Below are 19,083 nucleotides of genomic sequence, written 5' to 3' on the forward strand. Positions count from 1 at the left end.
ATGTCATGTCATGTTAATTAAAACTGCAGTGCTGAGCCCCTAGGCTTCTCACTCATTAAACAGCCCTCGCCCGCAAAGTTGGACCTTCCCTCTCGCAACCATGTCCCTTGATCAGTATGACTTTGAATATGACCTCTGCATATTTGCAATTAGTTCTGCTTACTGTTTGTGCAATAATAATATTGTGGCGCTCATATCGTTCCGTGAACTGGATGTGTCACATAATTAGCCTGTTACGCTGACGGGTTCTCCAGCTAATGAAAAGCCACTCTATTAGAATACAGACTGTAGTGCTGTGAAAGTGCACGGTGCCGTTGTTTGAAGTGGAGCGTCTGAATGCAGCATTGTCGGGTGCCAACAGTTATTACCTTCATTACACTAATTGATGCATTGTACAGTGACAGGTTTGAAAGGGGGGCGGATGAATAGACTTGTGCCCTCTGGTTTTCTATCTGAGCCTCCTCTGGCCTGTTTTATACAAGTATAAATCCGGCATCAGGTGGTTAATGTCTCTATCCGAGAGCATCCCGTACTTATTGAACCCATCGAGTGCAGAAGGGCCGGTGCCTTGAAAACATAGCCTTGTAGTCGGGGAGCCACAGGCCCAAAACTCAAAGAATAGGGTTTTAACTGTGACATCATGACATCATTTTTATTTTAGTTTTTTCTATTCATTTTTTCTATTCATTAAGGTACACAGAATGAGAGGCCTGCTCTGCCGGATACATTGCGTATTTGTATATTCACTGTCCATCGACTTCACTATACAGGAAAATAATACAAAACATAAATCTGCTTTAAGTAGCATGTGAGGGGTCAAACTAGGGGTTCTTCATGACTCTGAATCCATTGCAAGTTTTTTGTTTTGTATGAAAAACATTCCTTGGGCTAGATTTCGTTCTCTCAAAACTTTTCACCTTTTTGTTTGTTTCCGGCAGAGCAGGCCTCTCATTCTGTTTACCTTATTGACCAAATTAATAGAAAAAACAAAAATAAACAGTATGTTATGACATCACAGGTCCTCTCAAATTTTGGGCCCGTGGCTCCCCGTCTATTGTTTTCCACGCTTGCGCGCTTGGACGTGTCTCTTTTCCTTTATTTCCCAGTCGTCCCATTTGGACTGGTGATGGGGTCATCCATGGACAGATTAAAGAGAAAATTGGCCCTGTGCACAACATCTTGAGGTATTTGTACTTTACTTGAGTAGGCCTATTTCCAATTTCCAAAAGCCTACTTTTAATTTTACTCCACCACATCTTAGATCCAAATATTGTAGGCACTACAATTATTTGAAAACTTTAGTTACTAGTTACTTAGTAGATTTTGATCATTATTACAAAACATACAGTAACCACTTCAGCCCTATATACTTTTTGGCCATTTGAAAATAGCCGATCTACAGGCTCACAATGTGTCACGATGCGGCACATTGTGAGCACATTTTGAATTCCGGACTTTTACTTGTAACAGAGTATTTCTACTAGTAAGACACCTCAGGGTGACATGCGACCTCGCCCTAAAGGGCGAGGTCGCGCCAATTCTTGACTATCTGGCCAACCACAGTGTTTCTCTGACGATTCTAGTTGTTATCATTCTGGGGGGAGTTTGTTCATGTTTTTGTGAGGGTATCAACCCTAGGAGACACGGGGAAACAGGAAATGTGGAGAACACTATATATGGAGATAGTCCAGTCCATCATGTCATAATGGGACTACCGTCATAGACAGTAGCCATTGTTAGGCCGGAGTCAATGGCTGTGTCTATGACGGTAGTTCCATATGACATATTGGACTAGACTATCTCCATATATAGTGTTATCCACATCTCCATGTTAGGACTCATATATGGGCATAAAAAGTATGTCATGTGACATCACTTCCTGTACAGACAGTCAGCCATTGACTCCGGATTAACAATGGCTACTGTCTATGACGGTAGTCCCATATGACATATTGGACTAGACTATCTCCATATATAGTGTTATCCACATCTCCATGTTTAGACAGCCAATGACTCCGGCCTAACAATGGCTACTTTCTATGACGGTAGTCCCATATGACATGATGGACTGGACTATCTCCATATATAGTGTTATCCACATTTCGTGTAGCCGCCCTGTACAGGAAGTGATGTCACAACTCGCTGACATCACACTGACATCACAGAGGATACGGAAGGACGGTCACGAGGATACGGAAGGAAGGAAGGAAGGACACTCAAGCGACACGATTCTTCAGAGTATATGCGACCTTCGGTCGCAAAAAACAATAAATGCAGTATTGATACTTTTACTTAAGTAAGAAAATGTAGTACCTTTTCCACCACTGCCAACAATAAACATTTTAGCCTGCTGCCTAAAGCAAGGTGCGCGTATGCGTGCACTACTATTGCTTTCAAGAACTTTCAAAGCACAAAAATTAAAAATAAATAAAATTGGATAAAACAGTATTTTAACTTCAAATATCTCCACACACCTCACTCCAACAATAAACAGGTTTTACAGCCCCTGTTGCATTTTACAGAAAGTGTGTATACAAAAATATACAATATATACGACCAGTAAGACTCCCTAATCGGGAGATAAGCGACCGTCAGGTCGCAGCGTGATTTTAGGGCAAAATGTGTAGGAGCAGTGTCCAAAAATGTGGTGGAAAAAAATCGGCCTGATGGTGGCGCTGAGTGTAGACATAGTGTGTACCGATTTGTGTGATTTTAGGGCAAAATCTGTAGGAGCAGTGTCCAAAAATGTGTTTGAAAAAAATCGGCCTGAAGGTGGCGCTATATGGGACAGATCCATGTTGATGAGATGAGTGTAGACATACTGTGTAGCGATTTGCGTGATTTTAGGGCAAAAATTGTAGGAGCAGTGTCCAAAAATGTGTATTAAAAAATCGGCCTCAAGGTGGCGCTATATGGGACAGATCCATGTTGATGACATGAGTGTAGACATACTGTGTACCGATTTGAGTGATTTTAGGGCCAAAATTGTAGGAGCAGTGTCCAAAAATGTGTTTTGCAAGAATCCGCCACATGGTGGCGCTAGAAGAGGGCCATGTGAGAAATGAGGGGTGGGGTCTCCGCGCCGCCGAGGCGGACGAATAGGTACCGGCCCCGGCTCTCCCGGCCGCTCCTAGCCCGAGTTACGGCATTTTATGTGCGCTGCAGTGGCAGGGGGTCCTCCACTGGGGGCGCCACCACTTTTGCATCCGTTCTGGATCACCAGGAGTCGGAGGTCCCCGGGAATTCCCCGTGAGCAGCCCCGTTGGGGTGGTCATTTGGTCATTTTTGCACATTTGGTCATTTTTTACATCTGGGGGTCCCCCAGGGACCTGGGGGTCCCTGGAGCTCCGGGGGTCCTTGCAGGTTGTAGTTTGGCAGGCAAGGAGTGTGTGTGCAAAATCTGGCATGGATCGGGGCAACGGTTGCGGAGATATGAGCAGGGCAAAAGTGTGACATGTGACGTGTGACAGACAGACTGACGGACTGACTGACGGACGGACTCACAGTTTGTGGAGGTTTTGATAGTAACTGCGACCTGACGGTCGCAATAATAACAAAACAAGCCTATTAAATCCAAGATCTTGTGAGCTTGTACAGTAGATTGTCTATTTTCAGTAAAGATATTTGATGTAGAAGTAAAGAGGCAGGGGGTGTAGTATGTACCCCCTGGGGTCAACAGGGTTTCATTGGTTAAAGGCTGAGACACGTAAGCACACACACACCGTCACTGTCGGGTAGAAACCTCTTATCTCTAAGTTTCACTTTTTCTTTTTTTTTTCGTAAACTAAAGCCCTGCTTCATCATACAAGACTGTTGCACAAAACTAGTGAGAATAGCCGATGTGCGCTTGTAGATCGTCTATTTTCACTAGTTTAAATCATTTTTAAAATGATAAATACAAAACGAATGGTTTTGGACATACACAGTTTCCACCTGACAACAACAGCATGTCTGCCTACAGTAGCTTTCAGCTTCAGCAGGCCCTGTGACGGCACACAGTGAGGCCGTCGTTCTTGTGGTTTGTGAGAAACGCTGTGTTCTGTGCTGAGGGGCAGAGGCGGGCCATCTCCGAGCTGCACGTTTGACTTGTATCTGTGACAACGGTGAATTAGATTGACCAGAGGTGGAGTGCATGTTTCATATTGTCACTGTCGGGCAGAAACCTTGTATCACCAAGGTTCAAATGTGTACGTTTCTTTTGTAACGTTAGGAACTCCTTCACCATACAAGACTGTCACACAAGACTAGAGAAAATAGCAGATCTGCAAGCACACAATGCCTCGTGGTGTGAGGCGTTGTGTGATTGTAGATTGTCTATTTTCTCTATTTCAAATCCTTTTTAAAATGATACTGTTTTGGACATACAAGGTTTCCACCGAACAACAATGATGTTTTTCTCGCCGTCCACCATATCCTCCTACAGGCTATATAGCCGGGGATCCAGTCATCAAAATGGGAGAGGACCTGTGATGTTCTGCCGCACTTTTTATTTCTGTTTTATCTATTAGTTTGGTCATTAAGGTCCACAGAATGAGAGGCCTGCTCTGCCGGAAACATCGCGAAAAAAAGTTATGGCCATTTGTATATTCACTGTCCCATTGACTCCACTAGAAATATTCTAGAAAAGTCGAAAAAAAGTGATGACTCATCACTTTTCACAGATTCTGCGGGCCAATATTTTGCCCAAGGAATGTTTTTCATGCAAAACAAATGCTTGCAATGGATTCAGAATGATGAAGAACCCCTAGTTTGACCCCTCACATGCTACTTAAAGCAGATTATTTTTCTTTTTTGAATATTTCTAGTGGAGTCAATGGGACAGTGAATATACAAATGGCCATAACTTTTTTTCGCGACATTTCCGGCAGAGCAGGCCTCTCATTCTGTGGACCTTAATGACCAAACTAATAGATAAAACAGAAATAAAAAGTGCGGCAGAACATCACAGGTTCAACCCTATTCCTTGAGCTTTTGGGCATGTGGATCCCCGACTAATAGTTTCTGTTGGCCAAGTGTAGCATTTGTCTTCTGTCTTTTCATGTATGAGAGAGCAATAGGCTCTGTTGTTAACATTGTTAGCAATATTGCCGTTCAAAGCGCTCTATGGGGACATACAATGTCCTCCCTCACAACAAGTGACATTATTAAGATTGAGAGGGGAGATGCAGAGTGGGAAGGAGAGACAGAGAGGGAAGGGAGAAGCTTTTGCAGTATTATTCAGTGTAATGATGTTGTTCTTATACCTACGAGGAAGAATACTGATAAGGGCAGAGCTTTGGTATACAGTACATTTCAGTATCAGACAAGTCAGACAACTGGCTCCGTAAAAGAATGCCCGGCCGTGGTTTAACCAATGGATAATGATTATAGACACCCAGAATTCTTTCAAATATTTAGACTGCATACGGTACAGCCTCCCTGGGTTCTCTCTATCTCTATCTCTGTCTGCTCTCTCTGTCTTTCTCTCCTCCGTAGCTTAGGATTAGCAAAAGCAACACCCACCACAAACTATGTTTCCACCAACCAGAATTAGATTGCTAAAAGCAATATCGCACAAGTGATGCATGCCATCTCTCTGAAATGTTGTCGTGTCGTGCATCGCAATAAACCAGTGGAAACTCGGTGGGTGTTGAGGCGGACAGGGTCGATTCAGGAAGATACGGTGGGCACAAACAATATATAATAGGTCCTGTGGAGACCACACACACGCGCACTCCCGTTGTTCAGGCACTCGCTCTGTTCTCTGCTATGCTATAATTGGATATGATAATGACAATGGTGGCCACACAGAGACGAGAGAGGGCAGGAGAGCCATGGTGACCCATGATCCATGGAAATGCCAAACCAGGAGCTTTAAAGCCACATTTAAACAAGCCCAAACACGCACGCACACATGCATGCACACAAGCACACACACACACGCACATACACACACACATACACATGCAAACTCACTTACCCTTTGGGTCTCACACACATAATAGACCCAGAAAAACGTGGGCAAAAAATCTTGATTATGCAGGCTAAAATCTTAGATTTTGCGATGAAATATTGTATGTTCAGGCCAACTGAACTCCACCGGGCTCCTCGTGCGAATGTTTTCAATCTGACGTGACTGCCCTCAAAGCCAAATGAAATGACAAAAGTAGCATTAAATCTATGTAAGAACAACACAAAACCTTTCTGCCTACACTTCCAGGAAGGAATGTAATTAATTTATTGAAGCACCCAATCACCACTTACAGTTTAGTGACTTATAATCACGCTATAATGCATGATAACAGTGATTATAATGCATAATAAATGATTAGATATTGTATACACCTACTGCTACTGCTGTTGGCAACTTCACCTCCTTTGAGCTTTTCTCATTCAATACCTTTGACTGTACTCAACATGTTTCTGGCCCTGCTCTATATTTAAATATTACTCATGGTTTCGATCCGGTAAATCTCCATTAACATGCACGCCTCTGACCATGCTGCTATCCTCTTTAATATTCCCCTAGCACCTGCGGTCTCTACAGTACCCTGAGAGGCCCCCGACACATCACTCCAGAGACATGGAGAATTTCTACTATATTTTTCTTCTCAGCAGCTTGATCTGCTATTCCTCGTGTTCTGTGGAGGAGGTGAATACTACATTTCGTCGTTGTCGGGTGAAAACCTTGTATGTCCAAAACCGTTTTTATCATTTTGAAAATGATTTAAACTAGTAAAAACAGCCGATCTACAAGCACCGCGAGGCGTTGTGTCCTTAGATCAGCTGTTTTCACTACTTTTGTGCGACGGCCTTGTATGATGAAGCAGGGCTTTGCTTGGTGAAAAAACATCCACATTTGAAACTTGGAGATACGTGGTTTCCGCCCGACAGTGAGGATTTGTTTGTTTGTTTATTTTCACTTAAGAGAATTAAAATGTGTTTATATGTTTATATGACTGCTTAAAAACCCTCCATGGGGCTCATGCTCATTCGTCGCATAAATTCATGCAACGTTGCTCTGCATCTTTAGACACTGTAGCCACCTATTAAACCACCACCATGGTTTAATGACCATGTAGAGAGAAGGGCATGCAGACATGCTGATCCTAAATGTAAAGCCACCAAATTACTTTGTTATCACACTGCCATGAAGGTGATTTTAAGAGCTGAACGGCTCTATAAAAGAAGAGAGATCAAACTATTTCTCACACCTCATTGCTGCCAAATTTCATAACCCAAATCCCCAAACTCAGCTTTTCACCAAGGTGAAATATCACACCCAATTAAAATGGCTTGCATCTCAGACTTGCTCATTTAATATATTGGGTGACTTTGACCGCTGCACTGAAATTCACACGTGACGTTTGTCCTTCATGGACTATGGAAGTGCACCGTGTCAGGGGACTCAACGTTATTTTGTATTCTAGTCTTTGTCCCTAAACCTCTCACCCTTCAGCTCTGGACAGCTGTGTGTAAACATGTATACATATTCATGTGAGGTGAGTTCATTAGCGAAGCATTACAACCAGGGGAAGAGTTTGAATGGAGGTTTAAAAAAAGAAAAAAATCATACAAGCCTACTTCAAGGTTCTTCAGCCCGCTCTGTCTTTTTTTGTCTTATTATCTGAATGCATCCCTGAGTTTCTTGTGATAATCTCACATCACATGCGTGTGCATGTCAATTTCTGTGACTGTTTGTGTGTGTGTGTGTGTGTGTGTGTGTGTGTGTGTGTGTGTGTGTGTGTGTGTGTGTGTGTGTGTGTGTGTGTGTGTGTGTGTGTGTGTGTGTGCACACACGTCTGTATGCGTGTGCGTGTGTACTGTGGGGACCAGCTGGACTAGCGGTCCCTCTGGACAGTCCCGTGTGCGGAGCCTGACACCCTCAACTCCCCTAGACCAGTTCAGGCTCCAGTGGTTTACATCATGCCTCCTGAATGCTCCTGTAATTGTCACATCTTGCTTGGAATGATCACAGCAAATGGTGACAAATGATGCAATCAATTCAGAGTGATACACAGCTGTAGTGCTCATCATCCATGCCAGGGGAAAGCAGATGACTGGATACCTTTCACTATGAACCTTCTCAGCCACACCAGAGAGGGCACCAAATTTGCCTAGGATGGGGGAGGAGGGGGTATATTTGCCTGGAATGAACCCCACTGTATGCTCCATCTCATAAATCACAGGTGGGTGCTGCAACCCCCGTGGCCCATTAAATTGCAGATTCTTGTGGGTTTGGGCTAGGTTCAAACAACAGGGCCAGGACATAAATATGGCTATTTGGGGGTCCTTGGCATGGAACATTTTGGTAAATCCTGTCAAAATTCACAAGTTCTCAACACTATAAGTTCTCGCCAAATCTCCTCAAAAAAAGTTCTCAACACTATAAGTTGTCGCCAAATCTCCTCTCAAAAGGTGTAGAGTAGAAAACAAGTCTTTGTTGTGATCATGGGGGCAACACTGCCCCTGTGATTTCCGGTGGTACTGTGCCATTTTGTCCATATCCGTAAGATTTCGTAAAAGACTTCATCTGTACCCATACACGTGTTTAATGTGAGTAGCCTAATATAAACTGGCATTTAGTGTGCCAGCTACCAAATTTTAATTATCACAATGTTTCCAGCATAATTCTACCTGCTTAACCACACATAAAGAATCAGTCCTAATTTATACCTTCGCCACACAGTCCTCCTTACGGTTGGACTGTTGCGGTGGAGGCATTGGGGAGGTGATAATGAATGAGTTTCCATTGATTCATTCAGCGGATTCGCCTGTTTCCTGAGATGAGCTGGGAGAGCTCCAGATTGAGTTAAGTACCGGACCTCACCCTGATTGGTTTTCAGTTGCTTGGCCACTGTTTCACAGGAAACTTGCAAATATGTTCATTATTTGTTCTCCGTGATTGGCAACTGATACTGCAGCTACATATGGGGCTGTGTCCACCATCCACCAAGGCATTTTCTTCCTGAGTGTAGCATATGTTTTGAATTGTTTTCCATGGGAGCTCCATGCATTTACAGTACATTATATTTTTTACTGAGCCGTGCACATTTGTGATTTTTTTTTTTATCTGGTCATCGAAGGTTGAACATTTTTAAATTCATCACTGTTAACACTGAAAAATCGCGTCCCCAGATCGCGTCCCCAGATGAGTATTTTAGAAGAGCACCTTGCATTTTCTGAAAAAAAAAAAAATGCTTTGGTGAACAGACCGCCTAAACTAAAGGAAGGATTTGTTTGCCCTTTGAGGGCTATATGGTCTTTGTATGCTTTATCCTACATTCTAAATTGTAGATTTAGTGTGTGGAACCACATGTGTTCGAACTGTACGTGGTTCCATGTGTACATTAAAAATTGTATTAACACAGAATTTTACCATGTATATTTGTGTAAGTTATACTGCCGTGTTTTTTCTTGTTGTTTATTTTTCATGTATTAGATTTTTTTTATTCCCCCCCATAAATGAAAAAACTAATTGGAAAAACATGCACCCTTACATTACCTTGCAACCCATGAATTAGGAGGGCAGTATGTGTATTAGAACCTGGCGTGTCTGATAAAATGAATATCAAATATCGAAATACTGAATCAAACAATGTCTTGGGGACTCACAAAAGCCTATTAGACGATAAAATTAAAGAAGAAATATTTTTAAAAAGTGAAATATCCCTTGAATCTGATCCTAATACGCTAAACTGAGCACACACGCACACACTGACCTGTCCTACTGCCGGAGTGGTTGCGTGCCTCCTGTCTTCGTATCTGCAGACATGCCTCCTGAGCCATCATGTGCTGCAGAACCAAAGCACAGTCTGGATGAATGGCCTCTGCCTGAGGGAGAAATACAATGACAACCTTCTCAACTCCGCTACTATACTGCACAAGGTGAAATCCTCATACATGGTACTGTACATTTAACTGCGTAAAAGAGTATAACAATGTGGCCAAACACAGCAAATAGATGGTGTTGCGTGTGCCTGTGGAAGTGTCAGAGTGTGTGTGTGTGTGTGTGTGTGTGTGTGTGCGCGCGTGCGTGCGTGCGTGCGTGTGTGTGAGTGTGGTGATGCCAATCATCAGCCTTCCTGTGAAAAAACTGTTGAAAATGGCAGGAATGATTGGGCGAATCGCAGGGCTTTTATCTAATGACACTTTGAAGGTCATATCACATAGTCTAATCTACAGTATAGTCATATACTGTAAACTACTGCTGTGCAGTCTGGGTCAATGCAGCTCAAAGGGACCTGAAGAGACTACAGATTACACTAGAGGCAGCTAGAATGATTTTAAAATGTGGATATGAATTAGGTACAAGTGAACTGCATAGCAAAATGGGATGGCCCACAGTACTGGAATGTGTTAGAAAGCCGTCTCTTGCACTGATCTCCAAAAGTCATTTGTCTAACAAACCGGTTAGCATAAAGAACAGACTGTCACTAGTTTGTGATGGATATCAGGTCAACACAAGATAAAGACACAAAGATCATTATGTTTTACCACGAATAAAAACTGTTATGGGAAGTAGATCTTTTATTTTTAGAGCAGTTAAATTATGGAACCAGGTGCGATAACTATGATGACTTTTTATTGATGATCTATCTAGTGTTTTTATTTACTCAATCAAATTGGTTGGGCTTAAAGACACCAAACAACAAACACCTTGAGATTTTGGAAGTACTTGCAGTAGTGCTGTCCCCTGCTTGCTTGCCATGCTATTTTGTTTATATCATTTGCCAACCTTACTTATGTTCAGTTAAACCTTCATTAGGCTTGCAGGTGCAAGTATTTCTGAAGGCCAAAGCTTTTGACCAAGTTTTGGGATGAGCTTGATTTTGCTATAGTTAATGGTGTATGGGTACCAGCTTTTTGCAAACTTATGGGCAGATTAATTTAGTGTAGTGAGATTGGCTTAGAATGTACTGTTATATTTAAGTTTGTTAGCTTAGGTTATAAAACTTAGGATTAGATTGATTATCTATTGATTTGCCCCATATATCATGTTTAAAATCAAGTGTTTAGAATTGTGTCATAAAACCAGACTTCACTTTCTGACCTGTGTGTGACAATCCTCTGTTGGCGAGAGAAATCAGTTTGTTAGTATTTAAAAGTTTTAGTTCAGTAGCAGGAAATGGCAGCTTTTGACTGAAAAGCATTTTATGGCTGATCCTTCACTTAATTCAGAAACAATTCAAGGTGATGGTAAAACAGGGGGATGTTAAAAGTAAACTGGGGGACATGGGGGTGGTGGGGTGGTGTTGGTCCTGCCAGAGCGGCCCGTTTTCGAAGGTGTCGGAAATTGCAGCACCTGCTGAAAAGGGGGGAGCCGATGTGGCAGTAATGGGTGGTGAGAGCACTGTCTGAAAGGGTGGATACACCTGGGACACAGCCTGGTGAGAAACAAACCTCCTGAGTCCTGGCACATCACCACCGTGCCAAGATTCCAACTTTCTGCTGGTTCTGCTAGCGCCTCACACTCGAATCAAGGGCACATGGCCTGTGTGGGAAGGCAAAAGAAAGCTTTCCATACAGAGCTCAATGACATTGAGTTGAGATCTACATTCGTGGATGCGGTGAGGAGATCTGGGGCTCCAGAGGCCTTGGGTACTACTGCTGCTGAGACCGTGCAGGCACGCTGTCCAGTAGAGTTCAATTTGAAAACACTTTGCACATTGATTTAGTGCGCCCCTTTCCGTTAGTCTGAAGTGGTTTCTATTCAGTGTAAAAATGATTAACTGCCCCATCTACATTTGTTAATGTAGTGATGTCTACTTGGTTGTGTATGTGGTGATTTTTTTCACTACTTGTTAAGTTCTTGATTATGTCAGACTTTGATGCTCTTTGATATGTGGTGGTAGTTGCTACTCTGTGTCCTGTAGTAATTACTCTTATCTTGTGTTATTATGTAATGATGTTGACTACTCTATTATGTAATGTAGAACTACCGTACCGCCACAATGTGCAGGGGCATCTAAAGATGTTTCCTCACGAGAGTAGTCGAAGCTACTTCTCAAATGATAGTAAATGGGGTGTTAGACGCAGTCCATGGGATGGTGCTCAGGGTCTGTTTTGGTTTGATTATTTGTCTAAAAGTTTAGCAACACAACATTGACATGCACCCCTCTTGAATTTATTAACCCGCAAATTTACTGTTTGATGTAAAACGTGGGGTGCTAAATGTTTAGCAACTCTCTTAAATCTGCTACGGTGACTATAAATCAGCTAAAGTGACTAGTGTACTAGAATTTCTTCAAACATACTAGACTAATATGAATAAGTTGAATTCTGAGAGGGTGGAGTGCAATGAGTACAATATTTATTACAATATAATCAAGAGTCTTCCATGTATGGACTGGTGACGTCGGAGCACGCGTGGAGCCACTGTCCCCATAGACAGCTGTTGGCTGAGTCAGTCTTTCTGTGCCAACTGAATAGTACTATTCTTAACTTACTGGGGTAAAGTGACAGACACATGACTGCACATATAAAACAAATATTACATTAAATTAGAATCTATTACACTAGTGAAAATGAAGCGTTTCGGGCAGCCTTTAGTTGACTGATAGTCAGATTACTGTCAAGCAATTTAACTCGGCTTTTGGATTTCTAACAAATGAGCGCAGGGGTGTCTTAGAAGGCGTGTTTCCTCACTAGAGTGTAGGTGAGGCTACCTCTTGAATTTTTTGAACAAGTGTCTACTTCTCGTAAATCGAGGTGAATCGCATAAATCCATTTGAGTAAATTTCGAAATCTTGTAAATTAAACTAAGTGGAAGTGTCCGTGTGTGTGGGTCTGTGAGTGTGGTGATTTCCAGGCGCTGTGGGCCAATCATCAGCCTTCCTGTGATTGGTTGGGCTTTCCTACTTAAAGACACCAAACACCTTGAGACTTTGGCAGCAGTGCTGTCCCCTGCTCGCTTGCCATGCTATTTTGTTTATATCATTTGCCAGCCTTACTAGTTCAGTTAAACCTTCATTAGGCTTGCAGGTGCAAGTATTTCTGAAGGCCAAAGTTAAGATTGTGACCAAGTTTTGGGATGATCTTGATTTTGTTAAAGTTAGTGGTGTATGGGTGCCAGCTTTTTGTGCAAACTGCAAACTTTTGAGCAGACTAGTTTAGTGTAGTGAGGTTGGATTAGAATTTACTGTGTTTTTATGTTTAAGTTTGTTAGTTTATAAAACTAAGATTAGGATTAGATTAGATTTTTTTATTGATTTGCCCCATCATGTTTAAAATCAAATGTTTAGAATTGTCATAAACTTTTTTCTTTGTAAAATCATGGAAATTTAACAAAAGAAAAAAGAAATGGTCAATAAAAACCAGACATCACTTTCCAACATGTATGTGACAATCCTTTATTCCCCTATACTTTAGGATTGTACATGGACATTGTATGTGTGTGTGTACTGTATAATCAATGTGTATACTGAATAAGTGAATAGTTCTTGATTATGCAGGCTAAAATCCTTGATTTCACGATGAAATGTGCAGGGTTTTTATGCGGGGAAGTTGCCGATATGCGCGAAATTGTTTAATGTGTGAACTGTGCGAAAAGTTGCGAAATATGAGGAAAGTTGTAAAATGTGCAGGAGGCTTGCACGGAAATATGCGATTATACTTAAAAAGATATAACCCTGCATAATCTGCTCCATTTCACCAGATTGGGAAAATATCTAACCATGTTAATAACCCTAAACCTGGCAAGACAAGAGCATATAGTGTGCAGATGAATACATGGCTAGTATGTGTTTACAGTGCATCTGTTCCATACTGTAAACACAGTAAAATCCTCAATGTTACTTTGTCCAAATATAACCAAATGTATATATACATTTGTTCATTTCAGAGTTGATTGTACACTGAGGATTTTTCTATGCATTTCCTGCCCATGTCTGACAGACGGTAACACCACAGGTGTGGGTGTGACCTTTGACTACCATTCATAGTACTGCTGAGAGAGGATGGATCATATTAGCCAGAACTGCCTAACCTCTCACAAGGAACATCAGGGGTCATCCCTATGCTGGCTTGTGGTGGACATTTTGTCAAAATTAAATTTTTGTCACAGACATAGTAACAGTAGTAAAGTTTCTCATCTGCTCCCTCGCATTACATTAACAAACCTTCGAGTTCTCACTATTTTCCCCCAAATGGTGTGATTTTGAGTCAAACAACGCACACTAATAATTTTGACTATAAAATATGACCACGAGAAACCAGGCCAAGCAGTCAAAATAGAACATTGAACAAAAAGACAGTGCCGCGGCCACCGATTCTGATGAAGCAATAAACCTGGAGGCCCTCACTAGCTTGTTGGAAGAACATTACAAGTCTATTGAGACTGCATTCAACGGGAGGCTTGATACACTGGAATCCAAATTGGATTCCAGATTCTTTCTCAATCACACTCTGTTAATCTTTGGAATCTAACGCGAACTCGGCCAGCGACCGCATCACCACCCTGGAGGCTACATGTGCAGAGCTCTCCGAGGCCAATGCTAAGCTACGTCCTAAAGCCTCGGATCTCGAGTCCCGCAGTCGCCGCTGGAACATACGTGTAGTCGGGCTAGTTGAATCAGTGGGCTCCGGCTCCAATCCGACTACCTTTTTCTCTACATTTTTAGTCCAAGTCTTGGGCGATCAGATTCGACATAATGAGAGGACATTTATATTACCAGAAACGCATAAAGAGACAGCCCTGAACGACCATAACAGGTCTGTACTGCGATTACGGGTCCATTTGGTTCCATTTGTACACACAGTGTTACGGGTGTTCTTGCTAATAAAACATTTGAGAAATGGATGTAGCCTGCGGAATGGGTTCAGCCAGCATAACTTGAGTGGGTCAATCAGTGGCAGTCTCCTCCTCCTGCCTTGCTGATTGGCAGCTGGCACTTGCTTGCCCCCACCGCCTCCCCAGCACCACCAGTAGGCTCTGCTGCTAATTCTGTTCTCCATGGGGGGTGTTTATATATATTTATATCTCCCTGCTCCTAATGGTTATTGATGTTCTTCTGTGCTGCGCTGAGCAGGGAGAGCAGAGCCTGACGCCAAAATAAATGTGACATATACACACTTGCATTACTCATTCATAATAATAAACATTGTATCAATCCTTATCGTGAGTTATCTGACTGAACCACTAGTACTGTACTAGTGGACTCCTAATGTGCCATAGAGTTGTAGTAAATAAGTGTCATACAAATTCTGAACAAAACCTGGAGACTGACATTTAGTAATTGGGTTTTAGGATGAAAATAAATGTATAATGGTGTGTAAAAAAGGAAATAGCTAATTTGCCACACATTTGTCCGTATTACATTCCAGCTGTCAAATTGCACCTACTGTACCAAAGGTAGTAGAAAAAACGAGCACTCTGTCTCTATACAAAGCAGTTTGCCGGGTGCACGGCTCACCAAGATTCACGCTAAGAAAGTAATAGCCAGCACTGCATGCTTTTAATTCATATGCGCACGGACAGTCACAGCATAGTGGTGGGAAAAGTACTAAAATTTGTTTGCTTAAGTAAAAGTATCAATACTGCAATGTAGAAGTTACAAGTAAAATTCTAAATGTACTTGAGTAAAAGTATAAAACTATTGGCATCAAAATGTATTTAAGTACTAAAAGTAATCATTATGCAGAATGTTCCATTTCAAGTTTTAAAATAATATAACAATCTTTTGAAAATAGCAGGTCTACAAGCGACGCATTGTGAGCTTGTAGATCGGCTATTTTTAAATGACCAAAATGTACATACTGTAGGGTTGAAGTGGTTGATGTACGTTTTATAATGATATGAAATAAATAGTAACTAAAGTTTTCAAATAAATGTAGTGGAGTAAAAGTACAATATTTGGATCCGAGCTGTAGTGGAGTAAAAGTATTGGAAATAGGAAATACTCAAGTAAAGTACAAATACTTCAAAATTGTACTTAAGAAAAGTACTTAAGTAAATGTACTTAGTTACTTTACACCACTGACGGACAGTCACAGCATACACAGACGCGTTTCGACTCCAAGCCTACCTCAGTGTGTATGCCTATACTGTAGGTAGACCTATGCTTGTCTGCATCTGTGTGTGTGTGCGTGCATGCATATATGTAGCCTAATGGCATTGTGGTTAGAGTGTCTGCCCTAAGACTGGGAGGTCAGGGGTTCGATTCTCCAGTTGGGTCATACCAAAGACTTTAAAAATGGGACCCAATGCCTGAATTGGTTTTAACAGCTATTAACACTATTTAACATGTCAAATTCGTTTTACACTATTCAGTTTCAGACAGCTGCATGTCTGCAAAGGACAGCAGACTCCCAGCAGCTCCCTTCCAAATGCAATTATTACACTACAGTTGTGCAAAACTGAAAAAAGCAGATGAGACTAGTCTGAGACCATCAAAATTCACACTGCAAATATAGCCTATAGATTCATACAGTATATTATATTTTGTAATTAATATAAAATTGAACATAGACCTACTGTATGTTTTTGCTGCATGGTTCTACATGTAAACGACATTTTCTTGGTATTACTTGATGTTCTTGGACGGACAGGGTGCAAAACATAGCCCTCCCTTTGCCTTTGGCCTGGCGGAGACAATAAAAGAGAGACACCAAAATCCCTATTTTTTATTGTGTGTGTGTGCGTTGTGAGTTATACTAACTCACAACGTGTTGGGGGCCATTCACTTAAGAGGAGGGTCTTGAGAGAGTTCATCTTTCTCAATCACCAAGAAACCCTGTTGTCTCTATGGGCAACAGGTTTACCTCCTCTTCCATTCTAACTTGAAGATTGGCAGCTACAATAAATACAACAGTACACAACATAGGCTGGAGAAAATGAGTGACATAATATCATAATGTAACACCTGAGTATAGGGATGGGACAATAATCGTTATTATCGTTTATCGTGATAAAAACACTCCACAATAATCGTATCGTGGAGATTTCAATTTGTCGAGAAATTATCCTCCGTCATGTACTGGGATCAATTCACCTTTTATTTGCCGAGCTGCACATCCAGTACCATTTAAACCCTCTATAATTGGTCAAATGGACCTGGAAATAATAGTCTTTTTTTCCACTCTCTACCAAATCCCTTTGCCAAAAAATAGCCGACCTACAAACTCACAATGTGTTGCGGTGTTGTGAGCCTGCAATTTTTTGGCTTAATGTTCCGCCCCAGGATAATTGTTGAGGATATTTTGATTATCGCGATAATATCGTAAATCACAATTTCTTTGGTCCCAATAATCGTGACAGGAAATTGTCATATCGTCCCATCCCTACACCTGAGTGCACTTCACGCAGCGGCAGCCTGACACCTGCGCTCTGATTGGTGTTTTATCTCAGCCTCAAACATGCAATGAAAAGATGAAGCAACAGCATATACCAGACATAACATAAGACTGCACCGTGTAATTCTGCTTCATGCTTGACAAGTTGACATTTACCTTTTATCATAGAAACGCAGGTGTAAAGTAGGGGATGCTACAATGCTTACAAGAACAAAATAAACGGGTCATTTCCAGTGGCGGAATATCTGGTGTTAATGATAGGAACGGTTAGAGAAGTTGGCGGGCTTCTCGTTGTGTCTTATCCCAAGATGACAGCTAGGAATAGACCCTGCACAATGGAATCATATCTAGAGCCAAAAGAGAGAGTGTGTGTGTGTGTGTGTGTGTGTGTGTGTGTGTGTGTGTGTGTGTGTGTGTGTGTGTGTGTGTGTGTGTGTGTGTGTGTGTGTGTTAGCGAGAGTATAATTGTTAACCCTCCAAGGGGAAAGATGTTAATGACATTAGTTTGACCTTTTCTCTTAACATGTTTTCCTCTGATTTGCAATAGGAAAGGGCTTAAGCTGCAGCAGTTTAATTTGAATCAATAGCTGTCTTAACCGTGTCATTATCATAGGCCAGTGGTGGCCCCGGGCAAACCATTTCCACTACACGTTTACGTGGATGGACAGGTAAATGGCCTCCATAAGAGTCTCCAAGTTAAATGATCATTTGGGATTTTACTGTGAAACGCAGAAGAAAGACTGAGTCTGAGTGCGCATACAATAACTCACTCTAGCTCTATTCACTCAGATGTAATTGCAATCACAGGTCAGTGTCATTAGACAACCATTTTACCATCATCAACATAGCGGGAATCGATAATGAGAGAGGATGGGGAGACGCGCGGAGATGAGGAATCCTGATACCAATCAGACACAGCGGCAGAGTCCCAGGGGGAAGTGGCTAATAAAGGAAGGCACAACACAATATCATTAGCATCTGACCTCCTGATTCTAGGTTGGAGGTAAAGCAAGGGCTTAACGCCTTATTGCTTGTTCTGTTCTTGGATTAATGACTCTTGGATTACATAACTCTGGCACTTTTGCACAAAGAAAGACTGCTGGGGTTTACACTCTAACTGTAAGAGACACCAGTTATAGGATAACTGCTGTAAATGTTTCATTGTTGATAGATTGTATGTACATGGGGCAGCCATAGCTGAGTGGGTAGAGAGGCTGTCTGGGAACTTTCCTATGGACTCATTAGTCATTACTGTTGATAGACTGTGAATACACCAATGATGTATACAGTAGGCTGACACTATATATTAGTCTCATATATCCACTGTTGATGGTCTGTGTAAATATAGTATAGGCTACAGTATTTCCATCAATAGATTATATAGATATATGCTGATATTACTGGTGATAAATTGTACATTACACTTCACCTTATATTTATTGATAGATGATTGTTGTTATGTTGTTATTCGTATCTCTCTACTCATACATCTACTGTCAGAAGCTAACTCACTGTTCAGCCACAGTGGACCCTGTGTGGATTTATACAGCTCAGAACTCAACTCGACTGCTGACAAAAACCAAAAAGAGAGAGCACATCACTCCAGTAGACCTCTTGCTCCCTGTGTCTTCCAGAGTCAATTTTGAAGTCCCTTTTATAAAGCTCTCAATGAGTTAGGGTCAGCTCACAGTCAGACTGACTGTTATTTTATGACAGTTGGAGACGCAGCTTTCTTCAATAACGCTCTATTATGACATTTTCTGTCTGTCTGTCTGTCTGTCTGTCTGTCTGTCTGTCTGTCTGTCTCTCTGC

General features: G+C 41.7%; 1 protein-coding gene across 1 annotated transcript in view; it reads right to left on the reverse strand.

The window, feature by feature from the left end:
• ghrhrb (growth hormone releasing hormone receptor b) overlaps positions 1 to 16,752 on the reverse strand; it is a gene marked incomplete at both ends in the record, with an annotated part of 37,413 nt that extends 20,661 nt beyond the window's left edge. The window contains 2 exons of the mRNA XM_080728349.1: positions 9,702 to 9,813; positions 16,741 to 16,752. Of these exons, the coding sequence (XP_080584475.1) occupies positions 9,702 to 9,813; positions 16,741 to 16,752 (124 nt within the window). The remainder of the gene's footprint in view (positions 1 to 9,701; positions 9,814 to 16,740) is intronic.
• Positions 16,753 to 19,083: the final 2,331 nt, after the last annotated feature.

This window comes from Nannobrachium achirus (assembly GCF_963921795.1).
Source record: "Nannobrachium achirus genome assembly, chromosome: 1".
Taxonomy (NCBI): Eukaryota; Metazoa; Chordata; class Actinopteri; order Myctophiformes; family Myctophidae; genus Nannobrachium; species Nannobrachium achirus.